The sequence below is a fragment of the Bos grunniens genome, chromosome 26 (assembly GCF_055505025.1).
Source record: "Bos grunniens cultivar Pamir isolate PY7600 chromosome 26, Bosgru_T2T1.0, whole genome shotgun sequence".
In the NCBI taxonomy this organism is placed as follows: domain Eukaryota; kingdom Metazoa; phylum Chordata; class Mammalia; order Artiodactyla; family Bovidae; genus Bos; species Bos grunniens.
The window spans coordinates 43,240,239-43,261,973 of NC_141190.1; the positions used below are offsets into that span (position 1 = coordinate 43,240,239).

Sequence of the window (21,735 nt, forward strand, 5' to 3'; positions counted from 1 at the left end):
CAGCCAAGCTCACTTTCTCTTCACCACAAACCAGCAGAGAGGTAGGTAGTTGTAGCCCAATTTCACAAATAAGAGAATTGAGGCAGAGACTGGTCCAGGAATGCATTAAGGAAAGTATCCAGAATCACACATCTGGACAGAGTTGGGGTTTGAACCCAGGTGTGTGTAATGCCTGCCTAGAACTTGCTTATCATTGCTCAGGGACTGTAGGACAAATGCCCTCACCACCCGGCTGGAGAGCAGACAGCCTCTTGCATCCTGACATGCCTACAACAGGACTTGGTCCCTGTGTTCATTTCTTAGGGTTGCTGGTATCAAGGATCACACCAACTGGGTGGTCTAAAGCAACAGAAACATATCCTCTCATAGTTCTAGAGGCCAGAAGCCCAGAATCAAGGTGCTGGCAAGGCCACACTCCCTCCGAAGGCTCTTCCCTGTTTCTTTCAGGTCCCGACGGCCCTTGGTTTCCTTGGCTTGCGGCTGCACCACTCCCAGCTCTGGCTCTGTCTTCACAGGGCCTTCTCAGTGTCTGGGTCTTCTCCCTGTCTACCCCTTACAAGGACATCTGTCACTGATTTTAGGGTCCATCTGGGTAACTCATGATGACCTCATCTTGAGATCCTTAATGACACCTACAAAGACCCATTTTCCAAATAAAGTCACACACACAAGTTCCAGAGATGAGGAAGTGGACATATCTTTGGGGGCCCCATCCCATTACAATACCCAACATTTGCAAAATGGACAAATGAATGTCAGGTGGCATGAAGTTCAGGGCCTGCCTGCCCAACATTTTCAGTTTTGGGCAGCAGGGTGATTAGCAAGAACACAGTGCTACTGTGCCCCAAGTGACAGCCAGGCGGACTCCCCCCGCAGCAGGTGCCTCCACCAAGCCTTCCCTGGGTTCTGAGAGTCAAGACCACAGAGAGCAGGAGTCGGCGGGGCTGGTTCGTCTGCTGAGTAGGGGTAAAAGGTCCTCCTGTGCGTCCACCAGCCTCACCTGTCCCATCTCCCCTCCCTCCTCCGAGTGCTCAGTGGAGCATCCTGAAGCACAAAAGTCTATTTAAAAATCACGGCTTTGGGTGTTAAGAGCAATTCTGTATCAACCTGCTGCCTAATCAGTCAAGTCACAAATAAAATGGTGCAAAACATACGGCCTCTCTCTCCCAGATTCCAGATTTGAACCATTCACGTGTCAGCAGCCACGGACCTTTGATCACATTTGTGATAAAATATGGAAAGTGACAGCAGGGGGATAAGCAGGCTGGAACAATGTCAAGTTCATGGAAAATCCCTCGCAGGGCCTGGTCTGGCTGAAAGAGGTTGGTCAAAATGCCAGGCCAGCTCATTCAGTGGAACCTGAGGTGTGGAATCACAGCCAGCGCAGGGAGGCCTGCGGACCGTGCACGCAGAGCAGCATGACAGGCAGGCCCTCCTGGGTCGCAGGACTGCTCCAAGCACACACACACACACACACTTCTCATTACCCCAACCTTTAGACCTTGTTAGTACTAAAATAAATAAATGTGCTATTTAAAACTCTGAGGTGGGCCTGCCATTTTGCAGTAAGTGCGTGCATGCATGTATGCATTTTAAGTCACTTTACTTGTGTCCAGTTCTTTGCAACCCTATGAACCGTAGCCTGCCTGCAGGCCTCCTCTGTCCATGGGGATTCTCCAGGCGAGAATACTGGAGTGGGCTGCCATGCCCTCCTCCAGGGGATCTTCTCAACCCAGGGATCGAACCCACGTCTCTGATGTCTCCTCCAATGGCAGGCGGGTTCTTTACCACTTGTACCACCTGGGATGCCCCTTTGCAATGAGTGTATCTTCAACAGCACTGGAAGTGCTTGAAGAATTGGCAAAATGATGAGAAACCAGAAAAAGGGTGGAAAAGCCTGAGCCAAGCTATGGTTAACACCAAATTCCAGTCCTTTAGTGAATGTGGTGCAGCGGAGAATCCTGGGTAAGAAATGGCTTTGAAAGTGAAACATGTGGGCAGAAGGTGTGGGGCAACCCAAATAGCACTTCCCAAGCCTCGGGTCCTGGCTGGGGACGGCGAGACCTCCTCGGTGTTCTCCCTGGGCCTGGCATCCTGCTCTTGACATGGCTTCAATACGGGAACACAGGGCAGCACAGTCCTTAGAGCGCCGTGTGCCCAGAGCTGTCATGTCTGCCTTCCTCGTCGGGGAGAGGACGCAGGACGGCAGCTGACACAAAGAAGGGCTCAGATCTCTTTGGAACCAAAACACACACACGGCAAACGATGTGCCTTTTGAGCAGGACTGGACCCTGCTCCCAGTGGCCCACTCCCACTAGCTAAGACCTGTTGGTCACCGCTAATGAGCCAGCAAGACCTGAACACAAAGAAGGAGTGGAGGGGCGGGGGAAGGAAAGGAAATTAGAAATCGCATCTCATTAGTCTGCAAAGAAATGAATCTGCAGGCTTCATCACACTGCCTGCAGGAAGGATGATTAAAAAGGCTCGAGCCACCACATGGCTCTGCAACGAAAGTCCCCGGCATAATGGAAAATATAATGGATAGAAACAAATCAAATGCTGCCAGTGTGATTAGATAGCAACCGACTTCTCAGAACGGTGCTATTGACCTGCTGCTGACAAATTCCGCAGTGTCCGAACCTAATTTAGTCACAGTGGCCACAAAAACTAAGCAGATGCTTCTCATAAAGATTATTGCAGGTTTTTAGGACTAGAACTGAACAAACAAGCATGCTTTTTGCTATTAGGATATTTTTCTTGATAGACAGGGCTAGGGGTATTGATAGTCAATAATTAGGGTTTTTTTTTTTTTTTTTTTCACTTTGAACAGAGCAAAGCCATGATGGAGAAAAAATAAAACAACTCTGCTTGGTTTGTAACCAAGACAAAAATGGCAAGCTTTCTGCATGTTTTATTTTTTCTTAATGGCCAAGGGAACAAATATGCCTACTCTTTTAAAAAAATTTTCCCCCAGAGTGGAAACATACCTGAAAAGTTTGTGAAGGCTGAATCTCTAGCAAAGGAAAAATAATATTAAAGTGAATCAGTAGAGTAAAACAGAGAACAGGGATATGCTCATAAAAGAGGCTTCATGGTGAGCACTTTCCTAGAAGAGGGGGGAGAGGAGGAATGGGAATTTATAACACAGTGCTGCTGACAAGCAAGACAAAGAACACACATCCACCGTCTCTGTCATCCTCACAACAGTCCCAGGGTGCCCATCATCATTGTCCTTATCGTCGCCATTAACATCAAGCCCATTTTACAAATGGAAAATACGGGGGTTCAGAGAGGTAAAGTAACTTGTCCAGAGTCACACAGCATTTACGTGATGAACTAGGTCCATCTGACATGGAGTAGTTTGACCAATCTTCACAAAGTCAAGAAAATAAGCAATGAACGTTACGTTTGGGGTCTTGCCATCCCAATGCAGAGACACCTTAGGGAATGTGATGTCTTCAACTCTCCTCACTTGAGAACTCCAGGCCAGGAGCAGCCCTGACCCAGGAAACAAAGGGCTGATCCTGAAACTTGGACCACGAGGTCCTCTGGCTGCTGCGAAAGAATCCCTGAAGTCTCTGCTGGGCTTCCTCTCTGTCTTCAGTGCATGCTGGGGACAGGACATCACATTCCCTGCATCACAACAATGGGAATTTGACCAGACGCCCTGGCGGGATGGTGGGGCTTCCAGTGAATGAGCGATTTGAAAAAGTCTTGAACATGGGCTCACTGCTCCCCCCACCGCCTCCCTTCCAAGGGCTGGCAGCACGGGGTGTCTCCCACTGCAGGGATGGCTCTGGGTACAGCACCCTGGCTGTAAAGCACCAGTGTGCTCTCTGCCCCTTCGCTGGGTTTGCTTTTCTGGCCAATAATTCCCCTAAGACTATGCTTACCAACTCTGATCTTGTAACATCCAAACAGCTCGGCGGCTAAGAGTAGACCACAGTATCAGACAGATCCTAGTTCTGCTCCTTGGGGGTTTGAACAGATCCCTTTCCCATCTCAAAGCCCCGGTTACCTCTTTTATAACAAGGGGAGTAAGCCACATCCGCTTGAAGACTATTGTGAAGGTGAAAGAAGAGTCTAGGCAGAGTGCTCGAACCTTATACATGGTTAATTACGGTAGTTATTCTGCTGAGAACAAGGATAGATGGAGAGCTGGACCAGAGGGTCCCCCCCAACCTCCATCCAGCAGTCCATTGTCACTGGGCCCCACGATGACAATAGGGCCATCAGAGACTTACTTCCAGCCACAGTGTGCCAGGAAGCCCCATTGACGGTCCCATCCTCCTTCTGGAAGTCTTCCGTGTGGCACACCCTCCTCCTGGCGTCCGTCATGAGGCGGTGAGTGGAGGCGTAGGAGTAGGCCAGCCAGCGGAAGACATGGTCGTCGGGCGTGGGGGTATGCTCCTGGGTCTTCCACAGGGACCTCACCATGTCGTAGGGGTAGGCCACCACCAGCTCGCCCCCCTGCAGGTTGCCACCCAACACGAAGGGGATTTTTTCCATCCAGGCTATGACTGCCCTGGTCTCTACTGCCACCTGTGAACATGCCCAATTTTAGCACATTTGAGAAATAAAAGCAGAAGGAAACTGACTTCTCTCCTGAGCTTTCCAAAGAGGGACATAGTTGAAAAAGCAGTCATTTTACGGCATCATCAGAGCAAAATTTAGAATCTCAAAATTTGTCTAGGGAAAACTGGCCACTGTGGAAGTAATGGATAAAAAGAAAAATCCAGAAAAATTTCTTACTGGAGGAATACTCCAGTTAGTATGCAAAGAGGGAATGACAGAATTAAAGGATCAACACTTGGCAACTTCACTGAATTCATGGGTCAGTCAATGAATTAATGTTCATCAGTGACTCGATGGACATGAATTTGAGTAAGCTCCAGGAGTTGCTGATGGACAGGGAAGCCTGGTGTGCTGCAGTCCATGGGGTCGCAAAGAGTCGGATACAACTGAGTGACTGAACTGAACGGTAACAAACAGCATAGAGAGAGAGAAGCAAACACAATTATCTCCGGGATGAAAGAACACACACCTAAAAATCCATCCACCTTGTGTGTGAAGAAGCCTCTAGTGCAGGGGTCAGCAGACTTTTTCTATTAAGGGCCAGATAGGAAATAGTTTAGGCTTTGAGGGCGCTGAAGTCCTTGTTGCAACTACTTGAGTCTGCCAGTAGCAAATATCCAACTCTACCCTGGAGCAGTGAGGTCCCTTGGACAATACCCAGATGATGAGCATGGCTGCGTTCCAGTAAAACACCATACAGGAACAGGCCTGGGCGGGGCGTTACCAACCCCTCCCGAGTCTACATGGCCGAGCGGTCTGAATCTCACCGCTAATTTATAAGAAACACAGAGAACTATGTCACATTACATCACGAGAATACAGTTAGCAGCACCCAGACAGGAGAAAATGCTGGATGAGAATCTAGTTGCTTATATTACAGCTGTTACAAGATAAACAACAACAGAATTGCAAGAAAAAAGGGAGAAAGTGATACAGGAGAAAAGTACAGTTTAAAGAAGGGTTGAAAGGCTTATAAACTAATCAAAATGAATGGGTTTTCATTAGAGCCCACTTAAAACAGACTGTAAGAGAGAGAGATGGGAAATGATTATAGGAGAAATGCAAACACTGATTGGATATTTTATATTAAGAGATAGCTTATTTTGATATAATAGTAATTTATGGCTTTAAAAGAGAGATCTTTTAAGGATACTTAATGAAATATTTACAGATGAAATGACACGATGTCTGGAATTTTCTTCAACAGTCTTGGAGAGGATGAGAAAGTGACTGAATATGTAGATGAAATGTGAATTTATAAATGTTGACGTTGACATGGGTACATGGATGGGATTCTCTACAGCTCCCTCTCTAATTTTGTATGCTGAACTTTTTATGATTAAAAAGTTAAGAGAAAAAAAGGAAGGAAAGAGGGTTAATGGCAGGGAGGGAAGGAAAGAAGGAGAGAAGAAAGCCAGGAAACAGAAGGTAAAACTGGAAAGCTTGATATGATCAAATACTGATCAATGAATCAAATATTTGTCATAAGTTACTGATATCTCTGAAGATAATTTCAGTAGAAAAAAACCCCTAATAATGGAAAAGAAGTAAACATTAGAAATGGCCTAACTTTGCTGTATAGCAAATTGATTAAGGAATGAAAGGAACCTGAAGGACTCATTAAGCTTTGCTTTTCTTCCTAAACACATCAGGGCCTTGGGTTGGATGAAGCATAGAATTCAGCTCACAATGCAGGATCACTGTGGATCCATGCTTCATCCTCTTCTTTCATGTTTTGATATAATAAACACCTGTGAACCTACCATCCATCCCAATGGTCAGCTTTTATTGATCGTTTCTACACACATCTGTGATTCCCTCTGTCCCATCCTCCTGCTTCTCACTCAGAGGTAACTACTACACCCTAAACAATGATTCTGAGTCTCTTTTGTTTAACTCCATACATGTATGCATAAGGGTTCAATCCCTGGGTCAGGGAAGATTCCCTGGAGGAGAAATGGCAACCCATTCCAGTATTCTTGCCTGGAAAATCTCATGGACAGAGGAGCCTGGTGGGCTATAGTCCATGGGGTCGCCAAGAGCTGGACATGACTGAGCGACTGAGCAAGCACGCACATATGCCTAAGTATGTATTACTTGGCTTTATTTTCTTTTGATCTAAAAAAAGGGTGGGTAACATACTATTGTCTTCTGTAAATTTCTCCTCTTAACTTATGTTTGTAAGACTAATCTGTGTTGTATAAAGCTAAATTGTTCAGTCTTTCCACTTCAATATGAAGATTTCATCGTTTATCTGTTCTTGTTATGATGGACATGTAGAAAATTTTCCATTTTTGCTACAGTGAACAGCACTGCTTTTAACTTGTGCTGTCTTCTGATGGGCTGTGCTAAGATGTGCTTAATTGCTCAGTCAAGTCCAACTCTTTGTGACCCGCGGACTGCTCTGTCCATGGGGATTCTCCAGGCAAGAATAATGGAGTGGGTTGCCATGCCTTCCTCCAAGGGATCTTCCCAACCCAAGGATCGAATCCAGATCTCCTATACCTGTGGTGAAATTTATCTTGCCTAAATCGCCAGAAGTATAGCTGCAGTCATAGATATATACATATTTCACTTTATAAAATAATCAAGTTATTTTCCAAAGTTACTGTGCTAATTTCAGCTCTCACAATGAGTAAGAGATCCACTGTCCCATATCCTCCCCAATGCTTGGCTACTGTTAATCTTCCCAACCAATGGATGTCAAATGTTCTCTATCTGCATTTCCTTAGCACTAGTAATACCAAACATCTTTCCCTGTTTTCTGACCATATGTTTCCTCCTCCATGAATTGCCTCTGTGTATCTTTTACCCATTTTTCTGTTGTTTCTATTTTTCTCATTTGTTTTTCTTTATTCTTTTAAAAATTCTAGTTCTTTTCCAATTAAATAATTTTCAAATAACACTTCAGTTTTTAACCTGCTCTTATGATAGTTTTGAAAGTCTTCTGATGAATGGGCTTTCTTATTTTGATGTAGTTGAAATTAACAATCTTTTATAATAAATGCCATTTAAAACTGTTCTCCTCACCCTGAGGAATCATTGCAAATGTTAAATTTTATCAAATGCTTCTTTCTGCAGACAAATTATTGGTTTTTTCTATCATGTCATTGATTTCTGCTCTTTTTAATCAAAATCTTTCTACATTTTAGGGGCTTCTTCTGTTATCCTTTTGCTTACTTCTTACATTAGTTGATGTTCAATCTTTCTTCTTTTGACATGTAATCATTCAAAGGTATAAATTCCTGAAAGCATTTTTTGCTGTACTCCACCAATTTTGAAGCTCCAATACTTTGGCCACCTGATGCGAACAGCTGACTCGATGGAAAAGACCCTGATTCTGGGAAAGATTGAAGGCTAAAGGAGAAGAAGGCAGCAGAGGATGAGATGGTTGGATGGCATCACCGACTCAATGGATATGAGTTTCAGCAAATTCCAGGAGATGGTGAAGGACAGGGAAGCCTGGCATGCTGCTGTCCACGGGGTTGCAAAGAGTCGGACATGACTGAGAGAAGGAACAACAGCCACCAATTTTTATATTTAGTGTTCTCATTATCATTAATTTCTACTTATTTTAGTTGCCAGTGTGAAGTTTTCTTTGACCCACTACTTAGAAGTTTCTTTTTTTTCAATTTTCTAACTACTTAGAGTTCTTTTCATACTGCCTGCTCGTTTTATTGTATGGTGGTGAAAGAATCATGGTCTGCCTGTCTCTCATTTTCTGAACTTTGCTGAGGTTTCCTTTATAGCCCAGAGTGCCATTAATTTTTGAAATTGCTCCAGGGAGTACTCAGAGCAATAAATACTCCTACTTCTTGTAGAATTCTTACAGTTTCCTATGTCAAGGCTGTTAGTTGCTATTCAAATCTCTATCTTTGCTGATTTCTTATCTATCTCAGGGGGTTTCCTTGGTGGCTCAGACAGTAAGGAATCCACCTGCAGGAGCCCTGGGTTTGTTCCCTGGCTTGGGAAGATTCTCTCCTAGAAGGGAATGGCTACCCACTCCTGTATCTTTGCCTGGAGAATCCCATGGACAGAGGATTCTGGTGGACTAGAGTCCATGGGGTCACAAAGAATCAGACATGACTGAAGGGACAGCACTTTCATCATCATCACTTTATCTATCTCACCTGTCCGTAACTGAGAAAGGAATTGGTGATGGCAGGGTTGTGTAATTCTCCCTGTGTTTCGAAAGAACAGGCTCAAAAACTAAATTCTGATCTTAATGCAAAGACTGAAATTCATGGACTTCCCATCACTGTGCTAAAATAATTCTCTCTTAGCACCTCAAGGCTAAGAAAGCTGGCAACCATGTTCCAATTTTGGTCCAAGGGTTCCCAAATTATAACATCCCTTGAATCCTCAGCTTTGCCAGATGTCACTAGTACGTTAGCTTGAAAAAGAAGAATTCTAGGATGGAATTAGGACGTGAGAAAGGATTTGGAAGACCCAGAGGGTCCAAGCCCTTTATCCCCCATAAGCCGTCCTTGGGCATCCTAAGTACTGTCTGTCCCCATCATTTGCTTCTTGAGAGACCGGATGACACCATCTGGGGCAACACTAAATGAGGCAACCAGGCTGGCCCTCCTCCAGGAAGTGGTACCCACGTGTGACGTGAGCTGGAGCTCTGAGAAAGAAGAAGAGCTGCCCTCTATCTATCCATCCTTTCTCCCTTGATTCCTCAAGAAGAGAAGCCAATTAATGATTCTTTTTGAGACTGCAAATATGCTTGCCTAAAATGTAGCATTCACCAGCCTTCCCTCTGGTGCACCGATATCATGTTTTGACTAAATTTTGGCCAATAAGATTTAAACAAAAGTATTATGTAGGAATTCTAGGAATGCCTCTTAAAGTGCATTGACTTATCTGAGAGGAGGAATTTTTTTTTTAGCCTTTTCTCTCCTCTTCCTCCAAAGGCATGACAAATTGCCATCTTGGATTATGATGACCCTGAGAATAGAAGTCCACCTGCTATCATGTGGAAGCAGAAAGACGACCTCTGGTTTCCTGATGATCACAGGGCTCCTATCTGTCAGGCCCTAAACCATCTGCCTCCAGGGCTCTTTATGTGAAAAGAGAAAAAAAAGAGTCTACCTCGCTGTTACTGTTGTTCAGTCGCTGTGTCATGTCTAACTTGCTGTGACTCCAGGGACTGTAAGATGCCCACCTTCCCTGGCCTTCACTATCTCCCAGAGTTCATTCAAATTCATGTCCATTGAGTCAGTGATGCCATCCAACTATCTCATCCTCTATCGTCCCCTTCTCTTCTTGCCCTCAATCTTTACCAGCATCAGGGGCTTTTCCAACATGTCGGCTCTCTGCATCAGGTGGCCAAAGTATTGGAAATTCAGCTTCAGCATTAATCCTTCCAATAAATATTTAGGGTCAATTTCCTATAGGATTGACTGGTTTGATCTCCTTGCTGTCCAAGCGACTCTCAAGAGTCTTCTCCAGCGCCACAGTTTGAAAGCATCAATTCTTCGGCACTCAGCTTTCTTTATGGTCCAATTCTCACATCTGTACATGAATACTGGAAAAGCAATAGCTTTGACTATATGGACCTCTGTCGGCAAAGTGATGTCTCTGCTTTTTAATATGCTGTCTAGGTTTGTCATAGCTTTTCTTCCAAGGAGCAAGAGTCTTTTAATTTCATGGCTGCAGTCACAATCAGCAATGATTTTGGAGTCCAAGAAAATAAAGTCTGTTACTGTTTTCACTTTTTCCCCACCTAATTGCCATGAAATGATAGGACTGAATGCCATGATCTTCAGTTCAGTTCACTTCAGTCGCTCAGTTGTGTCCAACTCTTTGCAACCATGGACTGCAGCACGCCAGGCCTCCCTGTCTATCCCCAACTCTCGGAGTTTACTCAAACTCTTGTCCATTGAGTCGGTGATGCCATCCAACCATCTCATCCTCTGTCGTCCCCTTCTCCTCCCACCTACAATCCTTCCCAGCATCAGGGTCTTTTCCAGTGAGTCAGTTCTTCGCATCAGGTGGCCAAAGTATTGGGGTTTCAGCTTCAGCATCAGTCCTTCCAATGAATATTCAGGACTGATTTCCTTTAGGATGGACTGGCCATGATCTTAGTGCTTTGATTTTGAGTTTTAAGCCAGCTTTTTCACTTTCTTCTTTCAGCTTCATCAAGAGGCTGTTTAGTTCCTCTTCATTTTCTGTTGTTAGAGTGGTATAGTCTGTGTATCTGAGGTTGTTGATATTTCTACCTCTTTAAGCCACTTTCTCTGTTGGTATAGCCAAACCTAACACTCACGTGTACAGCAATCAATGCAGACCTTTTTAAAGAGCATATAGGGCCAGAGACTAAGGGTATAAGAGAATTTACAGTGAGCAGAAGAGACAATAAGAGGCATGGGAAATTTTGTGAAGATTATTTATTTTACAAGATACTTTTTGCTAAGACCTAAGAAATGTGGGGGAAATATTTCCCATCCAATTGCATTTTTCTTTCCAAAGAAGCACTATGAGTAATAAATCCACAGGGACTCATGAAATAAAAAGAAGATATCTCAAGCAATCAGTGAGGTCTAAGGACAATGTCACTGAAATTTCACAGCACTGCCAAACGTAAGGGTAATAATGACATTAATGAATATGCACAATTCAGGTGAAGGTTTGTTTTTTTTTTTTTTGGAAGTACTGCAAAGAAATCTAATTAAATGATTTCTCTTCTGGGAAGAATCTGCTCACATTTCAATTTAATAGGTAGTTATTATCTAGCACACTTCCCTAGTTTTGGAGAAGACCTGAAAAGGAATAAATGATTTCGTCTTGCTCTTAAACGTTACATCCTCTGCCAGCGGCAGTGGGTGTTTGCTTTGGCCTCCTCTGCTCTACAGATTATGGGTATTTTTACTCACCGTGGCATTTTCAGACAGAAACCACTCGGGGATGGCGATATAGTGATTGGGAACTTTCCTTGGGATGTTCTGTCGGTCCTCCGCCTCCCAGAGCAGCGTGTTTAAGTCAGGAAAGTTGTTGTTGATGTCAATCCCGTCATGGGTCCAACGGCCCAGGGACCAGCCTCCCAGCTCGGAACCCTGGGAGACAATTCAGAATGTGAGGGACCCACAGACCTCTGGACCCCCCTGTTTCTCACACACAAGACCGCTCCATGTCGGCCTCCATCTGGGGTGTGCCTCGAAGCCTCCAAACACCCTCTGACACAAAGATGACATCCAAGGGAGACTATTTGGCTAATAATCTGTTACTGTTTGGTGGGTGATGGATAATGTAGTCATTATTGTTATTATTCCCACTCTATGTAGTCATTATCATTCCCACTCCCAAGAGGGAATGTACAGAGTCATCCTGCCACAGAGCAGTCCTCAGAAAAGGGTTAGTTCTCTCCTGACTCGTCTGCCTTCACCTCTTCTACACTGGTTGAATGAAACTCCAAGCAGTAATAAGTCTAAGACTCTCACTGCAAAAATCAAGAGTTGCCATATTAATATGTTCAGCTGCAATTCTGGCTCACGATTTAGCAACACAAATCTCTAACCAACTATTTGCACCAATAAACAAAAGCAAAAATCTGTAAATCTGCATTTGATGGGCACCATTGTTTGAAGTATAGTTTGCCATTTTATTCCCAGATGGTGTGATATATAATTATGAATATACAATACAACATTATACTAACTGTAATCTCTACATAATTCTATATATATATATTCCACATATAACTATAACCTATAAATTCTATATTATAACCAGAACATAAAACATAAACCATGTATCAGGATAATAAAAACAGCTGTCCTCAGAAAACTGATGAGAGGATTTATAGGTAATCATCAAGGTTAGAATATGCTTTAAGTGTTCAATTAATGTTAGGTGTAATTATTATTCTGTCTTATTGGCCCCATTGTATATATAACAATATTGTTTTTCGCATCCTTTTCTTCAATCTGTTAGTGTGTCCACTTCTCAGGGTCCGCATAATTCTCAATTAGTGCAATGCCTCTTTCATAAACCTTCCGGGTTCCCCCCGACTCAGCAGAAAGACACTGAAAAAGAAAGCTGGTGATGCGGAATTCAGGTCAACTCCTGGCTCAGTGCATCGTGCGTGTGTGGGCAGGGAGCGGGGGCGGCTGCGGTGCTGGGGGAGGGAAGCTATCCATTACCCCCTCGTAGGCCTTCTCGTAGCCGTCAGGGTTCAGGGAGGGGAGTATGTGGATCCGGGTCTCCTCCACCAGGCGGATGATGCGCAAGTTCCCCGCCAAGTACTCCTGGCACAGAAACTGCATCAGCAAAAGCGTCAGCTCCCGGCCCAGCACCTCGTTGCCATGGGCCCCGGCGATGTAGTGGAACTCGGGCTCACCTTTACTCAAAGATGGGAAAAAACAGACGATCGTATCGGATGCTTACAACAAAACAGTCCTCAGCACATTGTATTAGGAAAGAAATCTCTGAATAACAGCAACGTACAATTTTATCTCTTCTTGCACATCAACTGAAGCTATATCAGTACAATTTTTATTAGCTCCCAGATAGGCATATGAGAAAATGTGTAAAAAAAACCTTAGACGGTAACAGCCACAAAGCAACTTATTTGGCAAGAATAGATAAAATAACACAGGGTTTAGGGTTTAAAGGTTACAAATTAAACACAAATCGTAGCAATTATTTGGGGAGCTAATTCTTTTTCTTAAAAGGACTTTGTATTTAGTTTTATAAAGATGCGGAGATAAATAAATGCAAGCAGAAAACAGTGTCATGGGAAGTCAGCAATGACTCAGTTTTGTGAGGGAGCTGTCTTTGCCCTTGTTCTTTTCAAAGCTCAGGTTTTCACTTGGATTTATCAGTGCTGGGCATGAGCTGACAGCACTTCTGCCTCCCTCACTGGCCAAGCTACCGCTTTTGAGGAAATGTGACTTTACCCACAGATAAAGCCCTCACACTTTAAAAGACATTCCTGAGAGAAACTCCTAGAATACTGATGAACATTCAAGTCAAGAGAATCAGACAAATCTCTACATTTAAATTCCAGTGGATCTCCAACGGGCTCACAATTTTAGCAAAAAGAAAAATCTTTCACCCATCCCCACCCTGACCCTGCATCCCCTAACCTGTAGGAGAACACAGGTTCGGGAGTGATTAAATGAGAAGTGGCTAACAACAGGAAATGCTTGAAAATAGGATGGAAATTTAAAAGAAGATTAAGGGAATCACCTCTAATTCCAACCCCTAATGACCAGAGAGTCCAGAATTTTCTCCAGAGAAAGCAGTCTGTCTTAAGCATCTCAGCCATTTTCCTTTTTGGTTAGTGTGACTGGTCTCAGAGAAGAACAGAATTAAGTGCGGTCCATTTGGAGAAAAGTAGGGTACTTCCAGCTTAAATAATCTGACAGCCTATATCATACAATGTGGGGTGAGAATGTTAGTCACTCAGTCACGTCCGACTCTTTGTGGCCCCATGGACTGTAACCTACCAGGTTCCTCTGTCCATGGAATTCTCTAGGCAAGAATACTGGAGTGGGTTGTCACTCCCTTCTCCAGAGAATTTTCCCAACCCAGGTATCTAACCCGGGTCTCCTGCATTGCAGGTAGATTCTTTATAGCCTAAGCCACGAGGTAAGCCCCAAAGTGAAAGTGTTAGTCACTCAGTCGTGTTTGACTCTTTGCGACCCCATGGACTGTAGCGTCCCAGGCTCCTCTGTCCATGGAACTCTCCAGGCAAGAGTATACTACACAGAACCAAAGTTGGCAGAACCTGTCTGCGAGAGTGGGTGCACAGCCAGCTCCTGCCCTGCTTCATGAATGTTCTCAGAGTGACCTCTGCCTCGCTCTTTAAGAAAGCACCAGACTCGAAGGGCCAGGGAACTGCAGACGGGTAGCCTCACCGACTTCGTGCTCCCCGGGGTGGTCGGAGATCTCCACGGCATATAGCTTCAGGCCCTGGTGGCTCTTGCCGATGTTGTAAATCCTCGTGATGTTGGGACACATTTCATTCACGACCTTCATCAACTGCAAAATCAGACGAATTTATGGCTCTGAGCCATGATGGCTATGCGCCATAGTGGGCAGAGCTCTCAAGGAGACAGCCCCCTCCCACGGCCCCCTGCACACCCCCACCCTCCCATACACCATGCTCTCACCCTGCCTGGAAGGGTCCCCTTCTGCTCCCCCTGCCCTGTCTCTCAGCACCTCTGGCTTGCGCTTATCACCCTCCTGGGTGGTGGTATCACCTCCCTTGGTGGCTTTATTACCTAAAGACAGCCTGTTCTCTCTATGCTGGTGGTAGTGGTTTAGTCCCCAAGTCCTGTCCGACTCTGTTCAACCCCATGGACTGTAACCTGCCAGGCTCCTCTGTCCATGGGATTTCCCAGGCAAGGATACTGGAGTGGGCAGCCATAGCCCTGCCTAAAGTGGTGAAGTGAACTCGCTCAGTCGTGTCCAACTCTTCGAGACCCCATGAACTGTAGCCCACCAGGCTCCTCCATCCATCGGATGTTCTAGGCAAGAGTACTGGAATGGGTTGCCATTTCCTTCTCCAGGGGATCTTCCTGACCCAGGGATCGAACCTGGGTCTCCCACATTGTGGGCAGATGCTTTACTGTCTGAGCCACCAGGGAATCCCTTGCCTAAATAAGTATTTATTACTGAACATCATGTTGTCTTATACTTTAATGAGCATTTATGACATCAGGCTGCTCTGCCCTCCTGGAGCCCACAGCATGCAGCAGATGGAGTTGGACCATCGCCACTTCACTGGTGCCAAGTAAGGGGCATGAGGTAATGGGAGCCATGCTGTGAGAGGGTGGGGGACACAGGCTTCCACAGAAAAGTCAAATACATACATGCCGTTTCCTGAATTTTGCTTTAATAGTTGAGCTTGTCAGACAAGCTTCCAGAGGAGGGGATGAGGGTCTGCTAATGACAGGGGTGAAGGACAGAGACACACCCACCAGAGGTTGCCACACCTCCATCTCTGAGCAGGAACCTGTGGGTAAGCTGGTAAGTTGCTTTGACTCTCTCTGTGTGAAACCCCTGTACCATCCCCAAGGGAAAGAAGCTCTGATTCAAAGGACATTCCTGCCAGGCACCAGACCAGCCACACTTCCCCATGGTGGCATCAGGAGAGTACATGAGTTTTACAGACCAAGAGGGAAGCTTGGGTACCATGCAAGCAGTGAGCGAGGGCATTCCAGCCTGGGCGTGTGCCCACCAGGGAGAGCTCCATCCTTGTTCAAGCTGAGCAGGAGCTGTGCTAGCGGTGACAGAGCAAGGGCGTGGCTCACAGAGCGGCAGCATGGGCCTGGACGTGCTCGATGCACCTTTCAAATCATTCCTATCAGCCAAACGATCTATAAAATGTCCTGGCAAATTGTACATAGACAAATCTGCTGCAAACATTATAGTAGGTTGAAAGCTACGAGAACTGGAAAAATGGTATCAGGTAGAACTTCTATCAGAGTGCAGTGACATCACACTGGTTTGCCTTTCTTGCATTCTGCAATTTCTTTGCATTTCTTGCCTTTCTTGCATTCTGCACTGATGTGTGGAGGGCAATCGCGGGGTACTGGGGGGGCATCCCTAAAGGAGCGGAGGATTCATTGCTGCTGGAGCTTGGCTCTCATTACACACCTACGAGGTGTTACAACTGCAGCCCTGGTCAGGCATTCAAGGTCTGATTTTCTCACCACTCCCGCAAGGGGGAAACATACTTTGATTTATGATAACTCACTTTGTGTTTTAATATCTAGGTGAGAGAAAGAGAAAGACGACTGTAAAGGACTCTTGTCCAACCATGGCAGAGATGGAAACCAACCACCCATAGAGAAACCACACGCAAGCAAGGCTGATCTAGCGTCACAACTCTCACTATGAGGAATACACACTGCAGGGCTGAACAGGAGCCATGGAGGAGTGGCACCAAGTTTTAATAAGAGACTTGGTATTGATGTCATTAGTCACAGCAAGTTCTAGTTCTCTACTGAGTCTTATCATGACAAACACCAATGAAGTAGATAATCAAAGGGGCCCGAACCCATTCTACAGATATGGAGACTGAGGCTCAGAGAGACCATTGAGGGATTTGCCTGAGGTCACCCATCTAGAACCAGGTGGAGCCAGGGCTTTGGACTCATGGGTCCTTATCTGTCCAGGTTGTCATTGTTGTTGTTTGGTCGCTCAGTCGTGTCCAACTCTTCGTGACCCCTTGCACTGCAGCATGCCAGGCTTCCCTGTCCTCCACCATCTTCCGTAGCTTGCTCAGACTCATGTCCGTTGAAGTTGGTGATGCCATCCAACCATCTTGTCCTCTGTCATCCCCTTCTCCTCCTGCCTTCAATCTTTCCCAGCATCATCTTTTCCAGTGAGTTGGCTCTTCGCATCAGGCCAATATACTGCAGCTTCAGCTTCAGCATCAGTCCTTCAAATGAATTTGCAGGGTTGATTTCCTTTAGGATTGACTGGTTGGATCTCCTTGCAGTCCAAAGGTCTCTCAAGAGTCTTCTCCAACACCACAGTTCAAAAGCATCAATTCTTTGGCACTCAGCCTTCTTCATGGTCCAACTCTCACATCCATACATGACTACCGGAAAAACCATAGCTTTGACCATACGGATTTTTGTTGACAAAGTAATGTCTCTTCTTTTTAATACATTGTCTAGGTTTGCCATTGCTTTTCTTCCAAGAAGCAAGCATCTTTTAATTTCATGGCTGCAGTCACCATCCACAGTGATTCTGGAGCCCAAATAAATAGTCTGTCACTGTTTCCATTGTTTCCTCATCTATTTGCCATAAAGTGATGGGACCGGATGCCATGATCTTTTTGAATGCTGAGTTTAAGCCCGCTTTTTCATTCTCCTCTTTCACCTTCATCAAGAGGCTCTTCAGTTCCTCTTTGCTTTATGTCATAAGGGTGGTGTCATCTGCATATCTGAGGTTATTAATATTTCTCCCGGAAATCTTGATTCCAGTTTGTGCTTCATCCAGTCCAGCATTTCACATGATGTACTCTGCATATAAGTTAAATAAGCAGGGTGACAGTATACTCCTTTCCTGATTTGGAACCAGTCTGTTGTTCCATGTCCGGTTGTAACTGTTACTTCTTGACCTGCATACAGGTTTTTCAGGAGACAGGTAAGGTAGTCTGGTATTCCCATCTCTTTAAGAATGTTCCAGAGTTTATTGTGATCCACACAGTCAAAGTCTTTAGCATAGTCAATGAAGCAGAAGTAGGTGTTTTTCTGGAATTCTCTTGCTTTTTCTATGATACATCAGATGTTGGCACTTTGATCTCTGCTTCCTCTGTCTTTTCTAAATCCAGCTTGAACATCTGGAAGTTCTCGGTTCATGTACTGCTGAGGCCTAGCTTGGAAGATTTTGAGCATTACTTTGCCAGCACTCTGTCCATGAAGGAGTAAAGCAATCAAAATCAACCCTGCCACCTCCTTTGTCTGCTCTACATGGGACCGTTCTGGAGGATGGCCCGGCGCAAAGCACTATCTGACCGGGCCTCGCACACCTGTCCCTGCTGACCACAGTCATTCTCTGCTACCAGTGTGGGCCTCCCCAAACCCCGGTCAGCCCGTGGTCCCCTGTCCTGCGTTCAGATCAGTGACCGGTTCTTCAGACACAGAGCCACTCGGCTCATCCTTAACTAGGTGATCAGCACAGAGCCTGGCTGCCATTTAATGCCTACCCTCCTTCCCCTTTCAAAGAGCTGCCTGAGAACCGGGCCCCCTGTGCTGGAAATCTCCACCTTGACATTGAAAAAAAAAAAAAAGACAAATGGCATATTCCCTAGGATGAGCAGTCAGCCAGGGACACAGCATCTCAGGATGGGATGACTCTCGACCATGAGTCATCAGAGTCACCTCTTCATCCTCCACACACCACTGCAGTATTTTTATACCAGTCAGGTTTTCCTCTCAGTGTTTTGATATCACAAGTATCTTTTCTACAGACTGGAACAAGAATACGGGCATTTGGAGACTCCCTTTAGGAAGTTTTAGTGAAAGTCGCTCAGTCGTGTCCTACTCTGTGCAACCCCATGCTCCATTCAGAGGAGCCCACCAGGCTCCTCTCTCCATGGGATTCTCCAGGCAAGAATACAGGAGTGGGTTGTCATTTCCTTCTCTAGGGGATCTTCCGAACCCAGGGATCAAACTCAGCTCTCCTGCATTGTAGGCGGATTCGTCACCATCTGAGCCAACGTTTCTGGGGGCCACAGGCACCATCTAAGACTCAGCTGGTGATCCATCTTGCTTATTTCTGAAAAGAGTCAAAAAGGATATTCTGGAGTTTGAGTCTTACTGGTAAATGTTTGGGTCTTGAAGTTTAAAGTGAGAGGAAGAGACAGAATTTTCTTGATGGCCTTAAAAGTGTGCATCCTCAACAAGGGTGACATCACCCCAAAGGAAGTGAAAATTGGTTCTCCCGGGGCTAAAAATCTTAGCTCTTACAAGCTTTATGACCCTCCAAAGTGCAACCTTACCAAACAAAATCTTATTCCTTAGTTTTATAATGGGTAATTAGGAAAAGTGTCTAGAAAGGGCCAGTAGGGAAACATTATCCTTGAGAGAAGTGGGTTTTGTAAGATGTTCATTATCCTCAAGACTCTGTTTCCTCATCTCAGAATAAATCATATCCTGGGAGCTACTGAATCCCCCCGTCTCTGTTGTTTCCCTCTTGTCCTGAAGGAGACAGAAGAAAGAGCCCCTTTCCTGGTAATTCAGTTTCTAGGGATACATCAGAGGAAATTTTCATAAAGAGCGTGGTAAGTTACATGCATGATGACACTGGCTGTAGCCTGTTTCATCCTCTCTCACTGTTCATTACAAGTGTGGTGCTATCCTGAAGCTCCAGAGCAGGAAGATAGCTGAGGAAATTCTGATTCATCCTGCAGCATTTCAATGACAATTACGAAGCCAGCATGAGACATGGCTAACGATCCAACATGACGTGAGACAGTCTGGGCAAAGCGGCTAACCATAGTCTGATCAAAACTGCATGAATTCTGTGAACATAGAAACGCAAACCCTGGAGAGAAATGGAGTGGGGATGAAAGCCATGGGTTCATGGAGGATTAACCTTGAGATTTTTGGTTTGCATTTGATATGGATCCAATGTTGTTTATCCAATGGATTTTTTAAAAAATAAAGAAAGAAGTGAGAAGAGAAAAAGTCCTCTTCTATCATCTTAACTCATTTGCTTTGTCCGGATCAAGTGAAAAGGAATTCCAGAGGGAGGAATTCCAGAGAGAGCCAATGTAGGAGGTGTCCCATGGGTGCGAAGCTGGGCTTGCCTGTGGTCCTGCCCTGGCTTGCTGCCACCATCACCACCCCCATGGTCAAGAGCTCAGCGGTCCCACAGCCTGCTGCCCAGGACCATCCTTAGCTGCCCTGGAGACCAAAACCAGAAGAGAGTTGGTGGAGTGCCAACCCTCCCACCTCCATGGTCCTGCTCCCCGTCCTTGCTGCTGGGACCCCCCTCCTTCTGTCTCTTCCGGCCACAGGCCCTGGACCACAGCTGACCTCACCTGCAACCCCATCCCTTCCCAACCACGGCCAACGACGCCAGCCACCTCTCCCTCCTGTCCCCCACATATCTCCCCGCAACAACAAATCCCATACACTTTATGGATTTAAGACGATTGAGTGTCTGCTCTCATGGTCCCAAATGAAGGCGAAGGGTAAAGTCCATGCAGACACAGAGATGACAAAGCGATTATAAATGGTTACATGAGGTGTGAAGTCCTCTCAGTGCTCAGAGCAATTAACTCACTCTGCCTCACAGTATCAGTGTTCGCGAGACTGCCTCCAGCCTCCTCGCTCCCCTCCCCCTCTCCCCTCCCAAGCCCCCTGGGGGCTCCCTTGTGGGGAGCACAGTGTCTTATAAGCCAGTGCTCCAGAAAGAATTCCTCCACGAGTCGCTCACATTCTCATGATTTTCCCCTCCAAAGCAACAGCTGTTCTGTTTTCTCTTTTCACTCCCTGCTCCTGCGTCTGCTTCTCATTTTTATGTTTTTTGCAAATGTCTCTCTCAATACTAGGATAAACTAACATTGTCCCCTCGCTTGAAGTAGAAAGATTTCTGCAGTCGTTTAGCAGACTCCCTACAGGGTATCGCTAAAAGTGCTGGCTTCTCTCCCATCCCCAGGAACCAGGAATCCAAATGGCAAGCCACTCTGGCCTGAACACTTCGGGATTGATAGATGCCCCCCCCGCCAGGACAGTTTCCAGTTGCAGGGTCCAGGAACCTCGGAGTGGTCACCCACTGTCCCCTGCAGGGGCCGGTTGCCTTCCCAGGTTCCTCTTAGCTCTGATATCTACCAAATGACGGGGACCAGAGTCCCCCAGGGTAATGAAGCACAGCCATTAGCTCTTTCGTATGAGAGGAGCCCTCATTCTCCACGTGGGACAACTGTTTAAAGATACCAGACTCTCTGTGCAGTGAGCTCGTTTTACAATGCATTTAGATAGGTTGCTTTTGACATTAACTGTACCAGCTGAGTTGTTATTTGCCTCATTTCTGGGCACAAAGATATCCTGTGATGCCCACTGAACAAAGTTGAGTCAAGACACAAATGCTTCATAAAATGGAAGGTTGAGCGGAGTCACATCAACACCCGAAGATGGAGAGTGGCAGGGATGACTCACAGACTCAAGTCCGAGCCTATTAGCCTCACTTCTGCAGAGCCAGACAGCAAGACAATCTCCTTAGCATGTCCCACCTCCACATCTGTGCTGACAGGTGTCTGGAAGCTGTGTGAGGATCTCAGATTAAATGATATCAGGACGAACCCAGGTTTGTTGATTCCCTGTGTTGAGGCAGAGGGCCCATGTGGCGCAGCCTAATTGCTCCAACCTCAGGGAAGTCTCCTGCCCTCGTGCGGAGGCTGGCTCCCTCCCTTGCACCTTTGAGCCCTCGCTTTGAGCCATGCTCTCTTGGCCTTCGGTGAACACTTGTTCCTTAAACACCTTTGTGAGTCTATTTCTCTGCTCTGTCTCTTCAGGCAGATTCTTCGATATCTAAGGACTTCTCCATTTGCCAGCACTTCCCTGGGCTTTCTAGCACGAGGCTGGGGGAATGCTGAACAGGGGTTTCAAACAAAGCATGACAGCACTGGGCTGCTATTTCAGCCCCTCCTACTAAATGCTTGGTCCACTCTCCCTTCCATACCCAATGTGC

At 45.8% G+C, this 21,735-nt stretch overlaps 1 protein-coding gene across 6 annotated transcripts in view; it reads right to left on the reverse strand.

Annotated features, from left to right (window-relative positions):
* Positions 1 to 21,735, reverse strand: part of CPXM2 (carboxypeptidase X, M14 family member 2) — a 136,117-nt gene that overhangs the window by 9,846 nt on the left and 104,536 nt on the right. For all 6 annotated transcript variants that reach the window (XM_086377082.1, XM_086377084.1, XM_086377080.1 and 3 more), the window contains 4 exons: positions 14,439 to 14,562; positions 12,720 to 12,916; positions 11,454 to 11,633; positions 4,245 to 4,542 (listed from right to left, as the gene is read on the reverse strand). In XM_086377082.1, coding sequence (XP_086233208.1) covers positions 4,245 to 4,542; positions 11,454 to 11,633; positions 12,720 to 12,916; positions 14,439 to 14,562 — 799 coding nt within the window. The remainder of the gene's footprint in view (positions 1 to 4,244; positions 4,543 to 11,453; positions 11,634 to 12,719; positions 12,917 to 14,438; positions 14,563 to 21,735) is intronic.